The 20,076-nt window shown below is 36.8% G+C and overlaps 1 protein-coding gene across 1 annotated transcript in view; it reads right to left on the bottom strand.

Annotated features, from left to right (window-relative positions):
- CARPA (Carbonic anhydrase-related protein A) overlaps positions 1-20,076 on the bottom strand; it is a 416,626-nt gene that overhangs the window by 30,804 nt on the left and 365,746 nt on the right. The window contains exon 8 of the mRNA XM_074183227.1: positions 14,723-14,854. Coding sequence (XP_074039328.1) covers positions 14,723-14,854 — 132 coding nt within the window. The remainder of the gene's footprint in view (positions 1-14,722; positions 14,855-20,076) is intronic.

The raw sequence follows: 20,076 nt of genomic DNA, 5'->3' as shown, positions 1-20,076 counted from the left end.
CATCGCAAGGAAGCGAAGCCGCCACAGCCAATGCCTGAACTTCCTTACGTCAGAGTATTGTTGAGAAGGATTGAAAGAATTGAGTCCATGTACGATATCAGAACCTACTTTAGATACGGAAATACCATTCGTACCAGCGTCACGAAAACCAGGCCACCAAAGGCTGACTGCGATTCCAAGAATTGCATTTATGGGATACCCTGTGTGTGCGGCAAATCCTTTTTCGGTGAAAGTAAGAGGTCATTGAAAGTTCGCATTGCCGAGTACAAGAAACACACACAGCGAGGAGAAACCAGCAAATCCGGAATAGCAGAGCATGTTTGGACTCATCAACATAACATGAAGTGGTTCCAAGTTGAGATCATCCACAAGGAGGAACACTGGTTTGAGAGGAAGTTCAAAGAAGCTGTTTATATGTTGACTAACGATGCTTTCATCCAAGCTAGATACGGAATATATGGAAACCGGTAATCGAGCGGCAATCGATCAACTCCCGTCAAACGGTCAACTCCCGCTAAATCGGTGAAACGGAGAGAGGGAATAGGTGAAAGCGGTAAAAAAGTTAGGGCAATTCGAAATGAATAATGACAGGGTACGTATAGGGGTTGCCAAGTTCTTGAAAATTTCAAGATCTTGTCTTGATTTCAAGACAAGATCAAGACAAGGAGTAATTTTAGATTTTAAAACAAGATAAAGAATTTTATGTCAATACCAAGATTTCTTGTCGAAAAAACAACAAATCTTTGAAATATCTTGACTAACAATGAAAAAGATAATATATTCTAACATAACATAATATATTTTAATTTATTGAACACTTTTGTTGCTAAAATGTTTCACAAGAATGTAAATAAGAAATCTTAAATATTAACCTAATCTCGTTGAAAATAAAATAGCAAACTAGAATTTATTTTAAATAACAAATTTAGCACATTTTCAAATCGTAATTGTTAAGCCAAGAATTGGGGCACACAACACTTTTTATGGAGTCAACGCCTAGCTGATTCCTTGGCTTTGTTATTGTTAAAGCTGCTCTTGAAAATAGCCTTTTCGTAGGTACAGATGTTGCTGGCGTTCCGAGAAAATCCTTGGCCATTTTCGATAATGACGAGTAGACATTTTCGTGTCTTTTCCATCAATCAAGTATATTGTGAGAGTCTTCTGAACTAGGCTCATTTAATTATTTTTTAATTTCATACTTTCAAGATTTTCGGTAGCGTCTTTATTATTTTTAATATCAAGTTCATGAGCTCATATTTCCAGTTTGTCTAAAAGTGAGTTTATTCCTAGTTTTTACTGAAAAGTCACTGTAACTCATGGTAAAAAATAGGAGATAGTTTTAATATAATGTACTTTTTATCAACAATATTCACAAACTCGTAACAAAAATATAACAAAACGGTACAGACTACCACTTTGTAATATTAACCTCACTTAACTAAACGGAATGAAGCATGCAACTAACTGCACATCAATTTTGCCTTCGGGAATCACCGGGTAATCACAAAATTTCAAAATTTCTTGAGTCAAAACAAGAATGTCAAGAAAATGTCAAGATGAGATTTTTTAAATTTTTTTAATTTTTTCTCAAGACAAGAAGTTGTAATCAAGACAAGAATTCTTGTCTTGTCGACCCCTAGGTACGCAGCGTCCTCTGGATGTTACATACAAATTAATTCAAAATTATGATTTCACACGTCAGAAAAATTCCGAGTACCAAATTTAGTGCAAATAACTCATTTTTTGCAAATGTTATTTTTGAAAAACGAACAAAAAAATTCAATTTCAACACCCTGTATCTCCGAAATGAAGCATTTCCGGACATGAGTTTATATAAACTTTTTTTCTTAAAACTGTCTCAAGAATACGTCACTTCGATATTTCAACGTACTTATGTTACACCCTTTATATGATTAATATCACGATTTGCCCGATTAAATATGAATTGATATTCGCAATATTTGTTTGTTGGGCGTTGAATCATCGAACACATGAATATGTTGAGTCCTAAGTCCCTCTTAACTAATTGGGGACTCCTCTTTCAAACGCAACTTCCGGAAATAAACAGAAAATGTCCAACCGTATACAAAACCATACCGCTACCATTGAGCGTCCGGTCTTTGCCGACCCGATGGAAACAATAGTGAAGTATAAACTGGACGGAAATGAGAAATACACACTGTCGGACTCGCCGACATATTCAAGCGACTTTGAAACAGGAAATTGGAAACCAGACAATGCAAATTCCGTGTTTGTTCTTGCGGAGATTTGTTGACTTTCTATGCTAATTTTGATTGATGTCTTCAAATATTTATCATCCAGTTTATGTTTCTGTCCTACTTGTCCTCGCTTGTGAAATATTAAATTTCCACAATGATTATTCATAATATAATTCAATGTTTGATGTATGGATTGTTGATAAACTTTTCAATAACGTCCGAATGAGCAAACTATTTCGATATATATAAATCGGTTCAATTATGGATTAGAAATTTGGACTTTCTTTTTTCAATGTTCTCCAGATAGCGCATTAGCTTGAAGCTGCAAGGAAAATTTCGGGAAAATCTTGTAGAAGAATACGAGATCTGTTGAAAAAATAAGGTGAATTTTCATTTTTCCCAGAGAATATCCATTTATGGATATTTCGACAAACCAGCATGGTTTCATGCAAAACAAAAGCATGGAAACAGCTTTATATGATTTCATAGAACACCTAGTAACAGCCTTGAATAACAAACTACAAATTTGTGGTTTGTTCATCGATTTTTCTAGAGCATTTGACTGTGTGGATTACTGTGTACTAATCCAGAAAATGCATCGCTATGGGGTTCGTGGAGTTGCCCAAGACTGGATGAGGTCCTATCTAGAGAACAGGTCACAAACAGTGATGATCCAAGGTGTTCACAGTCAGTCCTTGGCCTGACCCACAGTATAGACCCACAGGGGTCTATACTTGGACCACTACATTTTCTCATTTATGCGAACGACTTGATACAATACCTATATAGTCTTTCGAAGATACATATAGTTGCATATGCAGACAATATAAATGTTCTGTTCACTGATTGTAATACATTAGCACTTGCAGAAACATCAGAATCCATATATGAGAAAATAATGAAATGGGCTGATGAAAATCATTCAGCACTAAATATCAGAAACTCTCAAAATATATGAAGATAGCCAACTGGAAGTGAACCAACCCAGAAACAGAAATGCTGGGTCTAATTCTAAATCATAAGATCAATTGGAGTCCTCACTATGTGAATCTATATGATTCACATAGTGAATCTCCCTCTATCAGAAGAGTCACCTATACCTTGGACCCAAACTATATAACAAGTTAGATGTTTCAATAAGGACTTAATGAACATCTGCATCTGCATAGACTTCTTCCTTGTTATTGTATGTAAATGTTTATTGTAATGCTTTCATACTGTTCAACAAGTGAAATAAATATTATTATGATTATTATTATTTATATTTAATTCTCTTCAAAGTAGCGCCCTCAGATATAATACAATTGTGCCTGCATTTTGTTCAATCCTGAAAGCAGTTCTGATATGCACTTTTTGGTATGTCCCGGAACTCTCTCAGTGTTCCGGTTTTTATCTCCTTAATCATCGTATAATGCCGTCCTTTCATGGGTCTTTTCAATTATGGGAACAAAAAAAGTCGCAAGGGGTCAAATCTGGTGAATACGGTAGCTAAGACATGACTACAGTGTTGTTTTTGGTAAACTGCTTCTCGCAAGCGAAGTATAACGCGAAGTAATACTCCTTATCAACCGACCATATGGCAAGAACTCCTGATACATTACGCCACGGTAAACGAAGAAAACACTGAGCAAAACCTTGACATTTGATTGAACTTGTAGTGCTTTTTTCAGTCTTGCCTCTACTGGGCTCTTTGTTTGGGATGATTGGACTTTGGATCAATGGTCCGATTTGTCCCCAGTTATGATCCTTTTAAGCAAATCTGGATAGCCAGTGATGCCATTCAATAATTCCTGAGAGATGCACATGCGGCGGTTTTTTTGGCCAGAACTCAGCAATTTTGGAATGAACTTCGTTGCCACACGCTTCATGACCAAAATTTCCGAATAACTCGCATGCCATGAGCCAACCGATATGTCGACATCTTCAGCAACTTCTTTTTCAGTGATTTGACTATTCACCAAAACAATTGTATTCTTTTTATAAAGCTGTTACCCTCAATTTTGATAACGTGGACTTTAGTTTTGATGTATTTGCCTACTTTCAGTTCATATGAGGAAGTCCTTCCACCAACTTCAACTATAGTCAACCATAGTTTCAGCAGAATCGAAATATCATCATTATGTGTAATATTCCACATACATTTTTGAATTGATATCATTCTTTTCTGTGAGGAACTAATTGAAATGCGTCAAACATTAGATGTTTAGTGAAGCTTACCGCCCCCAAATTGGATAAACGGGCACAAACGCACAAATGAACGGATAGGCAAACAAACAGAGAGACAGACAAACAAATGAATAGACAACTGTACAAATAAACAAATAGACAAGCAGTTACTCAGACAAGCAGACAAACAGACAAATAGAATAACGGACAAACAAGGAAAAAAACAAGCTGAGACTCAGACAAGCATATAAATAGAATAACAGACAAACAGGCAAACAGACAAGCAGATACTCAGACATGCAGTTATTCAGAGAAGCAGACAAACAGATAACGGACAAACAGGCAAACAGACAAGCATACAAGCAGTAAATAGAATAACATACAAATATGCGAACAGACAAGCAGATACTCAGACAAGCAGACGAACAGACAAATAGAATAACAGACTAACAGACAAACAGACAAGCAGACACGCAGATAAATAAACTGACAGAAAAACAGGCAAACAGACGAGCAGATACTCAGACAAGCAGATGAATAGAATAACAGACAAACAGGCAAACAGACAAGCAAACGAACAGGTAAATAAAATAACAGGCTAACTGGCACACAGACAATTAGACGGCGATCAGTTACACATTTATTATATGTATTGATTTATATTGAGATTATAGAAGTAGTTACTAGAATTTTTGAATAGTTAGGTGAACAATTACATTATATTCCTGCTGATGCCTTCTAGAATATTTTCCATCCGGTCCTCACCAACTCGATCATTTTCCGCAATGAGGCAAACTTTTAAAATTATTGTCATTTCAACCTGTTTCATTCGAGGCACGTATTGCTTTACGCCATTATCACATACATATTAAAAAAGATGCAATTATTCTGGAGATAATTGCCGAATAAACTTCTCTGGAACGACTTCTAATTTTTGTATTTTCTACTTCCTTGCAATTTAATGCACGGTAATGTTATGTTGCCAATTCACAATGAAATATCTCGAAACTCACAAGCACGCCATTATTTTTATCGTTACAGGCGACTTTCAGTAATGAGGTGCGCTCAACAGAACTTTTCTGAAAATGTTATCCAGTTACTGTGCAAAAGTGAAGAAATTGTGATATTGGAAATGAGGTTTTGATCATATTGCAGTTTGTAATTCACAAGGATTTTTGTGGGTCGACGACATTGCCTCTTTTGGTCATTAGCCTCGTGTTCTGGGTATGCTATGCTGATGACTCCCCGAGCCACACAATGATTATTTGCAGTCCGGCAGACATGAAACATTCCAATATAATCCCAACGTGATATAGTAATGTTACCGAATTTATAGGATAGTCGTGCTCAAGTGGACAATATATACACAGACTTAACTGAAACTTTTAATAGTCTCACATCCAATTCTTCGAAGAACCCAAGAATATGATTTCGATTTTCATACCGATCTGATGAAATTTTTCAGCTCATATCTAACCAATCGAAAATAAAGTGTGATAGTTAAAGGGCATAAGTCCAGTCCATTTATTGCAGCGTCTGGAGTTCCCTAGGGTTCCACCTTGGGTCCTTTGTTATTTATTATATTTATCAAGTCTTGTGAAAAATATCACATCTTGTTACTTGTTGTTTGCAGATGATTTGAAAATTTTTAGAAGAATATCAACAGTGCATGATTATGTACATCTACAAAACGATATAAATAACATCGTTGAAGGATCAAAAAAGAAAAAATAGTTTTTCAACGAAAAAAGTCAGCATAACATACAGCTATGAGATGCATGGTATAAAGGAACAGTATTTTATACGTTATTTCGTTAATTCGAAAATCAACTCTCCATTTCATCTGGTTCAGTATTTTATACGTTATTTCGTTAATTCGAAAATCAACTCTCCATTTCATCTGATTCTTTCTTTCTTCTGCTTCCTGAATCATCCCCAACATCTTGGCGCCTCTGGTTGTTTCTTACCAAATTTCAGCTGTCTGCAAAACAGCCCTACATTGTTCTTGGTTCATACAAGGGTTGACTTCAACTCCTGTGAACTAATATAATACATCATATACAACCCTGAGGATCTAAATGTTAATGTAAGCCGTTATTCAATATGTCGGGTCAGTTCCGGTGCTCAAAATTAGTTGTTCATTCCGGAGGATTTAGAAATGTGTTGGCATTAAACTTTCTCAGTTGACTCTCAAAATAATGTATTTTTTGTCCGATAATTTATATTCGTGAAGCTAGGGTGGGTAGTAACATGTGATACGGATAGTAAAATTAGAATCAAGGCTAATACAGTTAACTACACCTATAAAGTTTCGAAAGGTTACTCAGATGCATCAAGACCACCGATATATGCTGTATTCATAGCTGCGTTAGATTTCAGGAGTACAAATATTGCTTCAGATGAAATGGATACGCAGTTGAGAAGGCTTACCTTGTACAAAGAAGCAAAGTTGAAGAAGAAAATCAACAAGATGATACAAAACATTTTAAAACTGAACAAGGTGTATTTAAAAATGATTCTCAAGTAAGATACTTTGTTATACCTTCAGAAATCTGGAGTATCTGTAGATGGACTGTTGGAAAAGGCCAAGGTCCCACACTATACGAAATCGAGATCCATCAACTGGAGTGGAAGAATGCTGCTACATTGAAGCAAATCAGCCGATGAAAAGAATGGTATCGATTGGATGGGACGACAAATTGCCAACATCTCAACCACGGAGGGAAGAAGTGGAGAGTATGCGAATGATAAATGAACAGTGAGAGTTTTGAGTGTGTTTTGAGATAGATGAGGTTTGCAATGGATTTTATTGATGACAAAACTAGTTCAGACTCTGCAACCATGAAGAAAGGAGAAATTCCTTAACTGATACTTATAATATATTTAAATGATTATTTTCAAAGGAACCATACTTATGGACTATAGAAGAGAAGACGATAATCTCAAGCTGCCTAGAAACTAGCCCTATTGACGATTCTACTTGATTAATAACGGGGCGGTCGTCAAACTTTACTGGGTTCAATGGGACTCTCCAATTTTCCCAGCAGAAGTACATCAGCTCACCTCAAAAGTTTCCTATAGAGCAACTCTATAGGATTCGAGTAGAAGAGGCATTAACTAGTTCAGACTTTGCAACCATGAAGAAAGGAGAAATTCCTCCACTGATGCTTATAATATAATCAAAAAATCAGTTTCAAAGGGACCGTACCTACTTTCCATTTTTTCCCAACGGAAGAAGGAACACCAAGTGACGTCCAACGTCCTCTGTATCTGTATATGTAGAGTAGGGAGGGTGAGTGTAAGCCCACGCACTTAGGCCACATGTGACCCATTGTACATCCTCCCGAAGAGTTGTCTTCCTAGGTCGTCGTCCATCCTGTCCTTTCCAGGAAGGTGGACAGGTCGCTGGGAGACATCTCCTTTATATCGGCAGGTGTAGGCCAAGACTCGCCGAACACACACTCTCTTATTGACGATAACTCCGGGCACTCGCACAGGACATGCCTGACAGTCTCATCTTCCTGTTCACACATCCTGCATAGAGGTGTGTCCACTAGCCCCATATTATGTAGGTGTTTCCTTAGCTGACAGTGGCCAGTCAGAAATCCTACTGTAAGGCGTAGATTTTTCCTGGTCATCGCCAGATATTTCTTCGGCGCCAGCTTCCCAGGGTCGCCCGAGGTGATCCTGGCAAGATTACATCCTTTGATTTCATCCCATCTCTTCAGAGATTGAGCATGGGTGTAACTTTTGACTAGTTCCGCAATTGTCGAAGTCATCAGGCCGTGGGTGCCACTTGGTCCTAAAATTCTTAGTCCAGCCGCTTCCTTGGCTAAAGAGTCGGCAATGCGATTACCTTTACTCCTGTTGTGCCCTTTAACCCACCTCAGGATAATGTTATTATCTATCGAGGCTTTGGCTAAATCTTCGTGGCACTCTAGTGCTAGCCCTGAAGTAACACGGTGTCTGTTCAAGGCTAATAGTGCTTGTCTGCTATCAGTGCAGATTGTAATGTTTTTGCCAGAAATTCTTTTCTTGGTTATTTCTTTTGTGGCGATTGAGATACCAGCCAGTTCTGTTTGGACCACGCTGGTATTTCTTCCCATTCCCCACTTAATCCTTAGGCTTAGTGATCTGGAGTACACTCCACATCCTGAGCCTTCTTTGGTTTTTGAGCCATCTGTATAAATCCGTATTGCATTTGTAACATCTGACTCTGTGTTCTGCTTGATTTGTATTTTGTAGGGTTTATTAAACACAAACCTGGGTTCAATTGCATCACTTGTTGCCTGCAGCAGAGGTTGCGCAGTAAGCGCTTTCTGCCACAGGCCCAACCTCAATCGACCCATTCCTACTTCTAGGTTTACACCAGCCGTGTGCAATCGTACCATGGCCATTAACGCAACCTCCTAGACTAACTCTTTAGGAGCCGATTAGCTCTTTGGCATTAACAGGAATCTAACACGAGGTCACTAGAAGTTATTGTCAACTATAGCCGAGACTTGAAAAAGTAATGCAGAAAATGTGATTTTACTTCCTTGAAGAAAAAGCTCACAGAGAATGGAAAAAAAACTGATGGATTTGCAAATCAGAAGAAAAAAAGGAAAAAGTTCGTAGTTACAGCAGCGATTGAAATGCCCCTAGTTATTCAATATAAATAAGCGTACCACTTATTCATTATCAAGAACTGAAATATCATTTTTCAATCAATAACAGTAACAATAACAAAGACTGTATAAGGTGAAGTTGGAAAAAACTTTGCAGTGACAGTTCGCATTTTTATATTTAGTCTGATAAACAATTTCAAAAACATGAAAAATAGAGATAAAGGTCCTAAAAATATGAGCGGTAGCTCATTCGATTCGGAAGCACCTCTAGAAAAATGTTTTTGAAGGATTTTGGTGCAGGTAAAAAACTGCAATTGTTATTAACAAAATAAGATTTGAAAAAAATGGTATTTAGTTTTTTCGTTAATAACTCAAAAAAATATTGATATTTGAGCAATTGTGAAAAGAGGTTGTTAAAGAGGAGGAAATTTCCGATAAAAAAGTCTCGACTCCCGAAACTCTATCTCCATTATTTATAATTTTGATTTGACGTTGAAAATAGGGTTCCGCGCGGCTGTTACGGCATGCGCGCGCTGCCGCTAAAGAGAGTTTGTCAAAAGAAATTATTTTTTTATAACATGAAATGTCATTTTATGATATAAAAAAATGTCTCTTTCTGCCAAACTATTTAAAAGTGTAAATTATGATTTTTAAATGCAAAATTATTTCTTAACTAATTATTTAAACAATCGAAATATAAAAAAATCGATTTTAAATAATTAAAAATCAAAATTAAGACAATATTTTTTTAAATCATAATTATCTTTAAACAACAAAATAGCAAAAAAAATTTTTCAAAAATATTGAATTTCACTATTTGTTTAAAACAATTTAATGTTATGTTAATAGCTGCCATTGTTTAATGTGAAAACAGACATAGCTAAATATCAATTGAAAAAAAAAATTATCAACAATTTTTAGATATTTCATTTTGCAATAGTTATAAAAAATCATAATTAACAAATTATCAAATTTTTATGAACTTTTATCGTTGATCGTATGAAGTATATATATCGAAAGGGCTCCACGAAGTTTAAAATTTATAATTCTAAAGAAATGAACTTCAAACGTTCAAGCCAGTCTCGAATACACCTACACAGTAGGTTAAATGGACTGACGCCTATCAGAAAACAACTATTTTCCTGGCTAATACCACGAAGGGTGTAAGATAGGGTGAAGGGTGTAAGATAGCCTTTTATGTATACATGTATTTTTATGCATAATAAACGATATTATTATTGATATTGATAGATGTAGCCGTTACTACGTGGTAGGAGATCATAATGAAAAGAGAAATGAAAATTTCTATGTTTTTCATCACTTTTAACAACTTAAAAGTGGTAAAAAACATAGAAATTTTCATTTCTCTTTTCATGATATTATTATTATTACTTCTGGAACCTCTCTTGTATACTATCGAGGTTCTCAAAGAAGAAGTTGAACTTTCCACATCTCCGTTTCGGCTGTCGCTGCATTAAGTGAACACGAGTAGGTCTTCTCGCTAAAGTGTCATTCTGAAAATTTAAAGTTCTACAAAAGTTTTAAAATGACATCATTTCTTCAGGTAATACATTACCCAATTGAAGCACTCTCAGGTCGGATCGGAACATGAAAATTGCAAACACGTGTTTTGCTATACAGTAACTTTCTCAAGCTTTTCCATACTGTATTTCAAATATATTCTCTTCGTTCGTTTTCCACTAGGAATAATAAACGAAAACGTGGTGGAAAAAGGAATTCGCCGGAAGGTGGAAAACATTGTCAGCCCGTTACGCCCCTGATTCTGGCGCAGAGTTTGGTTGAGAGCTGATTCCTTGCCGACAGCGAGGAGCATTCGGTTAATGTCATTGGAACACGAGGTCATTCAAGCATTCCTCGAAGAAGGGAAATAGGCAATTGACTTTTCAAATCGGCACTTATTTAGGTAGAAACTGCTAAATTCCATTTGTGCTCGAAAGAAAACCTTTAAATGTTAACCGAGATGTTAACGCATAGCGTGAAAGAATGTCTGGAATACAATAAATGGATTATGAATGGTGGGAGAAAATTAACTCGGTAAGGGATGCGACACTTTTAAGGACGAGAAAAAGACATACAATTTTGAACACTTCATCCGTTGATTGTGTTGCCAATGATATCACTTTTGTTGATTTCCTCAATAAAAAGAGCGATAGCGAATCTTTTCTTAAATATTTTTTTTTAAATAAAACGTTCAACATTTAATTTCTCAATAACGAATGAACCAATTTCGAGAAATATTACAGAAGTAATAGAGAGACAAAATATCTTTCAAATGATGTATTACTCGACCCCCCATGCTATTGAAAAAAATAAGGGGGTTAGTTGCTGACTGCGGAGGGGTGAAAATTCGGGTATGATTTTCATATCACAATTAGAACTCTAGAGATAAAAATTGACGTATTCATTGAAATTTTCGATTACACGCCTGTTTCCGGCCAATAGCGAAAGGTCAAGATTATATTCAACAGCGAAAAAGTCACTGTTTGGTGTGGATTTTGGGCTGGCGGCGTAATCGGTCCATATTTATTTGAGAACGAAGTTGGCCATGCCATCACTGCCAGCCGCAAGCACTATGGGTAAACTAACCAATTTTTTTCAACTCAAAACGGGACGTCCATATATAACATACCTATGTATGTATGTATGGTCCATACAGTATGGACCAAACTCCATACTGTATGGCCAGGCCATCACTGTCAGCGGCGAGCACTATGGGTAGACTGACCATTTTTTTCAACTCAAAACGGGACGTCCATATATAACATACCTATGTATGTATGTATGGTCCATACAGTATGGACCATACTCCATACTGTATGGCCAGGCCATCACTGTCAGCGGCGAGCACTATGGGTAAACTGACCATTTTTTTTTCAACTCAAAACGGGACGTCCATATATAACATACCTATGTATGTATGTATGGTCCATACAGTATGGACCATACTCCATACTGTATGGCCACGCCATCACTGTCAGCGGCGAGCACTATGGGTAAACTAACCAATTTTTTTCAACTCAAAACGGGACGTCCATATATAACATACCTATGTATGTATGTATGTATGTATGGTCCATACAGTATGGACCATACTCCATACTGTATGGTCAGGCCATCACTGTCAGCGGCGAGCACTATGGGTAGACTGACCTTTTTTTTTCAACTCAAAACGGGACGTCCATATATAACATACCTATGTATGTATGTATGGTCCATACAGTATGAACCATACTCCATACTGTATGGCCAGGCCATCACTGTCAGCGGCGAGCACTATGGGTGAACTGGCCATTTTTTTTTTCAACTCAAAATGGGACGTCCATATATAACATACCTATGTATGTATGTATGTATGGTCCATACAGTATGGACCATACTCCATACTGTATGGCCAGGCCATCACTGTCAGCGGCGAGCACTATGGGTAAACTAACCAATTTTTTTCAACTCAAAACGGGACGTCCATATATAACATACCTATGTATGTATGTATGTATGGTCCATACAGTATGGACCATACTCCATACTGTATGGCCACGCCATCACTGTCAGCGGCGAGCACTATGGGTAAACTAACCAATTTTTTTGAACTCAAAACGGGACGTCCATACATAACATACCTATGTATGTATGTATGTATGGTCCATACAGTATGGACCATACTCCATACTGTATGGCCAGGCCATCACTGTCAGCGGCGAGCACTATGGGTAAACTAACCAATTTTTTTCAACTCAAAACGGGACGTCCATATATAACATACCTATGTATGTATGTATGGTCCATACAGTATGGACCATACTCCATACTATATGGTCAGGCCATCACTGTCAGCGGCGAGCACTATGGGTAGACTGACCATTTTTTTGTCAACTCAAAACGGGACGTCCATATATAACATACCTATGTATGGTCCATACTGTATGGTCAGGCCATCACTGTCAGCGGCAAGCACTATGGGTAGACTGACCATTTTTTTCAACTCAAAACGGTCCATACAGTATGGACCATACTCCATACTGTATGGCCAGGCCATCACTGTCAGCGGCGAGCACTATGGGTGAACTGACCATTTTTTTTCAACTCAAAACGGGACGTCCATATATAACATACCTATGTATGTATGTATGTATGGTCCATACAGTATGGACCATACTCCATACTGTATGGTCAGGCCATCACTGTCAGCGGCGAGCACTATGGGTAGACTGACCATTTTTTTTTCAACTCAAAACGGGACGTCCATATATAACATACCTATGTATGTATGTATATACGTCCATATATAACATACCTATGTATGTATGTATGTATGGTCCATACAGTATGGACCATACTCCATACAGTATGGACCATACTCCATACTGTATGGACTCATTAAAGCACCATTTAATAATAATAATAATTCGTCTTTATTATTTCCAATATTAGGTAATTAACAGTTCAATACAATATTTTTTATTACAGGAAACTGAAAGGCGAAGTTCAGTTTATTTCCATCCGAGGGCGATGAAAATACTGTTCTTCCAATAAAGATGGTGATGATTTTAAATAAGAGTGAAATTCTTGACATGTTTTGTTTATATTGATCTTCGTTATCAACATCGCCTTCAGAACTGAAAACCACAAGTGATTTTATTCAGACGTCCACAAATTATTCATAAAAGGAAATATTTTCTCTACTGGAGCATTTGTAACAGGTAGACATAAAATACAAAAATTTTCATGTTGCAGATTGTTGGTACGAAAGGTTTTGAATACTTCCAGCCAACGAGTTTCTGTGTGAACTTTTTTGTATTATTCCAGTCTATAATTTTTTGTGGAGATATCTAGCAACGGTTTTTTTAGAGATGATTTAAGAAAACGGGACTATTTTACGTCCCAGATCATTATTTGGGGACCACGGGACAGATGGTCGAATAAAGGGACAGTCCCGTTTAAAACAGGACGTTTGGTCACTTTAACTATGGGTCGATGATTATCGATTTATTTTGGTATAAATTGAATGATCAGGACATCAACGACATGTTGTGTCAATAGCACGGCCTAAGTGAGACACAGCTCATGCCACATTGGATATTTTGCTCTAATCTCTTCAAAAACAATACTCTCTCCTATTCAAACAAGGTTCGCATGGCCCAGATAGAATGAAATGAGCCAATAAATGTCACCATGTACTGTCATCGTGTGACATGAATAAATTCAACTCATCCATGACATAAACTCGTAATGTTATGAATGAATTGAAGGCTTCATCTCAAGTTATCCAGTTGATGATGGAATTTAATGATCGAAACGTCGCATTCCAAACTAGTTTATATAAGATCATAACAAATATGATATGGTGGCGCTAGAGTGGAAAAACAAAATAAATTCAACAACCCTAGTTTTTGGCGAATATTTCGAAAACAATCACCGATATTCTTGATCTAAAAAGAGGATATTCTAGTTCTCCAAAATTGAAAACTTTTGTCAGATCCAACCGACCTTGTAAGTCTTATCGTTTCCCAGATAGCAATAGTGGAATCTGCTGAAAAAATGGCCCTGTATACCAGTCGGAAAATAAAATCAACCGAACCCAATCTCATTTGAATAGAGGCCAGGGAAATATGAGCAACGAGAAAATACGGCCGTAGTTTCACAGAGTGCGCCCATTCCACATGACAATTTACCTGAAGTAATAAAAGTAGTAGGAAGAAAAGTACTCACCTCGGAGTTTCTGAAGTTAATATTTGTCCGAATAGTTCTTTGGTGTAGGGGTTGAACGGGACGGGCGTTATTTCCCAGGGGAGCCTTCGGCGCCTCCTCAGATCCTTGCATTAATTTCCGCAATGAGTATAGCTGAAACCGAAATATTTTTCAGGTGGAAACAGGAATTCTTGTGGGTAACTTTTGATGGAAATGGAGGGTGACTGAATTCGATGAAGTTTTTCAGGAAAAGCAGTCTTTGGGAGTTATGTATCGTATTGATGGAAGGCGGTTTCACTTTCAATTTGAACGTGAAGTTTAAAAGTGAATAAGAATTGTATAGGGCCGCGATAACTACCAGGGTGTTTTGAAAAGTTTGCGACCTCAACATGAAGATAGTATCACTGGTAAATGAAAGCTGGTAAAATTCGTTGTTCATCTGTTGAGAGTTACAATTTCTACTTATTTTTCTTTTAGTTGTAGCATTCTTGTTTTTTAATTAATTATACTGTTTTGCATATAATTTCATCAACACCTTTGTACATTTCCTGTAATTGGGTGAATGCCTGTTGGAAATAAAGTGCTATCTATCTATCTATCTATCTATTACTTGACAAGCAGAACTTTAGGAAAAACGGCCACATTTGCCATGGTTTCACCAAGAACTGCTTGACCATCCGCCTTACTCACCAGATCTACCCCCAAGCGATTTATTTTTGTTTCCTCATCTATAGTGGAACCAATAATGATTGAGAGTAAAGCGCGTTGTCATATCTAAATTTTACGTTACCAGTTTATAGCAGAATCAAAATATAGTAAGCAGTAGAGTTGTAGGTTGTGGCAAATTATAGATAATACACAATACTAGTACGATTAAAACGTATTATTTATGACAAAAATCAGTAATGAGCTTGTAATGAGTAATACTTATACATTTCCTGATTACTGATCAGTTAAAATTCATTATTTTCTGTATAGTGTTAGATATTTATTACAACTAGTGGCAACGCTGTACGCAACGATATTTCTGTCTTTGTCACTTTACCGTAACTTCCATCTCATCGTTGCAGTCCTCACTAATGTACTTGCAGCCATGAGCGTATCATTGGTTTGTGAATTATACAGCGTGAATTGTACGTTTTACAGTTAAGTTAGTCAGCAATCGACGTGTTGTGATAACAATTGGTGAAAATAATAGTGCTAATAAGTGTTTAAGCGTTACATAATTATATTTCTACACCGTTCTCAAACTACTCAAAAAATGGGAGACATGGTCGGGCCTTCCACGCCGAAAAAGGTAAAACGGTCGGAGTCTCGGTCAGTAAGAGAAAAACAAATTGTACTGCGAGTATTTCACTGTCTTGAAAGAGATCATCAGCCACCAAAAGATGACTTTGTGCATATGTGCTGTAATTGTACGTGTGTACCTCCGAATAACCAACCGGGCATTTCTACGTCATTAAGTTCCACAATTACAAAAGATAAATTAGTTGATATGTGCTCTGATTATACCGGTGTACCAAAATCATCGATTTACAAAATACTAAGAGAAGCAGAAATTCATGGGGACGTACAAAAGCCAAAAACTAGTAGCGGACGAAAAAAAATCACAGTTGATGAAGAAGCCAAAACCAGTATACGCAGAACTATTCACAGTTTGTTTTTCAGAAATGAGCTGCCCACACTACAAACAGTTCTGGAGGCACTTAGCGATCATGAATTGGTCCCAAATATGGGTAAAGAAACTTTTAGGAAACTTGTACACGAAATGAAATTTACGTACGGAAAAGTTGACAGGAAAAGCATTCTCATTGAACGTCAAGAAATAATAGCATGGAGAAGAAACTATTTAAGAAAAATTGACGAATTTCGGAAGCTCAAAAAAAATTGTGCTTCATGGACGAGACATGGGTTAACCAAGGACATACGGTCAAAAAGTATGGCAGGATGGTAATGTAACAAGTGCACCACAAGCCTTCATTGAAGGTTTGTCAGTTGGGTTGAAACAGCCATCTGGAAAAGGTAGTCGTCTGATAGTTACGCATATAGGAAGCGACAGTGGATTTTTACCAAATGGTGAATTAATATTTAAATCTAAGAAAACAGGCGACTATCATGAAGAGATGAATGCGTAGGTGTTTGAAAAATGGTTTGAAGGCATCATTCAACTTGTGGAACCTGGGTCTGTCATCGTCATGGACAATGCCCCATACCATAGTCGACATTTAGAACCATTACCGAAACAATCATGGAAAAAAGCAGCAATCCAAGAATGGTTAATTAATAAGAACATCCAATATAACAAAGATAGTTTAAAGGCGTAACTACTCCAGCTAACAAAATTACACACAGACAAATATAAAAAATTCACAGTGGATGAAATGGCGTTGAGTCGTGGAATTACAGTTTTAAGGTTACCACCATACCACTGCGAATTAAACCCAATAGAATTAATCTGGGCGCAAGTAAAAGGACATGTGACACGAGAAAACAGAACATTTAAATTAGTGGACGTGCAACATCACCTACAAGAAGCTATTCGAACTGTTTCTGCAGAAGACTGGAAGAAATGCATGCAGCATGTTTTAAAAGAGGAGCAAAAAATGTGGGACGTAGACAACCGTATTGAACACAATATCGAACCAATCATAATTCACTTTGATGATAGCGGTAGCAACAGTGACGAATCTGAGGTTGAAGATTAGACGAAAATTTGTACATTTACATTTATATTATATTCTATTATCAAAAATTTGTAATTTGTATTTTCTAGTACCTCTGACGATGAGTTTAAGTTACTCGATAGCTTGAGAATAGTTATAAAGAGTTCACTTATCAATTGCTGCAACCCAATAGTGAAAAAAAGTTTTTGTTTAATTTTTTGTGACGTTATTGAAGGAGATATTGAAGAACAAAAAACACTTTTCGATTGTCACTTTCCAAGCTGTGTAAGACAGTTTTCATAGCTTTTCAATACGTTTTCAAAACAAACAGAACAATTTTTGTTTTTTATATGGACCTGAAAAATTATAAACCGTTTTACGTCAGCCTTTTGGTCACAACATCGTTAATGTATCGCACAAAATCAAAATTTCCTTGATTTCAAATTGTCATTCATATAAAATTCAAAATATAAATCTATTTCAATCACAATTTTGATCTACTGCAAATGTATCAATGGTATGTGAAGTGTTGGAAGGATGAATATCGAATATCTATCTGAAACCAAAAAAATAATTGATCTCTACCAATTTGACACACTAAATAACCACGTTTGCCTGGAAAGTTCGATCAAATATCAAACAAATGCCTACAGTTCTCTTTGATAATCATGGCGTGGTGCATCACGAGTTCTTGCCATATGGCCGTATGGTCTTGGTCTTGCGCTTATGCACCGCTAGAGAGAAGCCATACGAAGGAAATGTTCGGTATTGTGGAAAAACCAATTCATGGCTTTTTCAATACGATTATGCGTCTGCCCACTCGTCACTGCTGGTTCGTGATATTTTGGCCAAAAACAATACCGAATTTTACCTGTCCCCAAGATTGAAGAGATCCATGAAAAGAAATTGATGAATAGATGGATATTTTTTTAAATAATGAAAATTCACCTTGTTTTTCGAACAGAGCAGTATGTTACAGAAATATTGCAAATCAAGGTCTGACCCGACAAGTATGAGAAGGCTTCGAATGTAGCGGAGAAAATTCTTGCTTCAGTTCGTTTAGTAGCAGAAAATTGCTGAAACCAATCGAGTGATCACCTACAGAACACTTTCGATGTATTACTCCCTGCCAGTGTCAGACCAATGATCACTTATGGTGCAATTGCGTTAAGAAGCCGATTAGTTTGTATGGTGAGTGGTTCAATGTTTGTTTGGTGAAACCTGAAGCGATGTCAATGATATGTTCTGGTACGATGAAGCTGCTTGCAGCACTCTCCTTTGCAAGGCAGTCAGCAGCCTCATTGCCTATTCCAGGCCAGTATGGTCAAGAATCCAGACCAGAGACAATTTTCCTACAACACCACAATATTTTAAGTGAGAGCCAGTTTGGTTTTCAACACAATAAACACACACATGATGCCATTTTTTCGTTTCTTTATGATATTTATTCCAAGTTTAATTCTGGTAGTGTAGCAGCTGCGGTCTTTTGTGATCTTTCTAAGGAGTTTGATTGCGTTGATCATAAGATCTTGCTAAGAAAATCTCACCAATACGGCTGCAGAGAAATGACGCTCAAATGGTTTGAATCTTACCTTTCATGAAGGAATCAAATGGTAAGAACTTTTAGACTTTTAGTAAAAAAAAGAGAAATTTTGTGTGGTGTTCCACAAGGATCAGTTTTGGGACTCATCTTATTCATATTATATGTCAATGACATTGCAAATTTGAGCATTTCTGGAAATTTCACTCTTTTCGCTGATGGCACTACGATATTGTGGAACAACAAAAACTCAAATGATTCACACAATGCAATATATACTGATATAAAAAAAATCAAGGAGTGGTGTGATGCTAATTTGCTATCCTTCAATTTCACTAAAACGAACATTTTATCATTTGGAGGTGTTCTTGATGACCTGTCATTCGGTGTTAACTTAGTGATCAGGAAAACAAGACTCAATCTAAATTTGTAGGTATTCACATTAACAACAAGCTCAAATTTATTGAGCATATTAAACAACTTGAAAGTAAAATTTGTTCTGGATGTTATGCAGTGAGAGTAACTTGAATAAATTTGGGAATCAAAACTGCCAGAACGATGTATTACGCTCTCGTTGAATCCCACCTACAATATGGAATACCGTTTTGGGGAGTATGCAATTCATGAGCACTTCTGTCTGTATTAGTACTGCAGAAACGAGCAGAAACGAGCAGTTGATAATATTTTCAAACAAGTCTGTACACAACCATGTTGAGACAAAATTTCGATATTGAACTATAGTGTATGTTCTGACTTTTTTGTAGGTGTTTTTATATTCACATTTTATATTTCTATACTTACATTTGTATATACTTCTTACAAGCTTTGTCCACAAGATTTATTCTTAATGACAATAAAGTATATTATTATTATCAATCTGTTAAGTCTTTGTATCGAGGAGAGTCGTTTTTGGCAATTTGCTACCAATTTAGACGTTACTCGGTAGGAGCCAAGAGCTTCCATAGGTTCCTAGGCAGCTTGATATCTCTGCCCTGGGTCTGCTACTGAAAACATCTGCACCAAAACCGGAAGATGTTTTTGATCCATCTGTGAACCAACAACTATCTGCTCTTAATATTTTCTTTCTTTGGAGGATCCAGTCCTGCCTACTCGGGAACCATTATAATTATATGGAAGGAATAATAAAATCCACACCAATCAAATATAACGAT

Source organism: Leptinotarsa decemlineata, unplaced genomic scaffold, assembly GCF_025532065.1.
Source record: "Leptinotarsa decemlineata unplaced genomic scaffold, Ldec_3_MD MMD2_tig00026336_RagTag_RagTag, whole genome shotgun sequence".
Taxonomy (NCBI): Eukaryota; Metazoa; Arthropoda; class Insecta; order Coleoptera; family Chrysomelidae; genus Leptinotarsa; species Leptinotarsa decemlineata.
The sequence above is the reverse complement of the archived record's forward strand: the minus strand, read 5'-3'. Positions and strand labels throughout refer to the sequence as shown.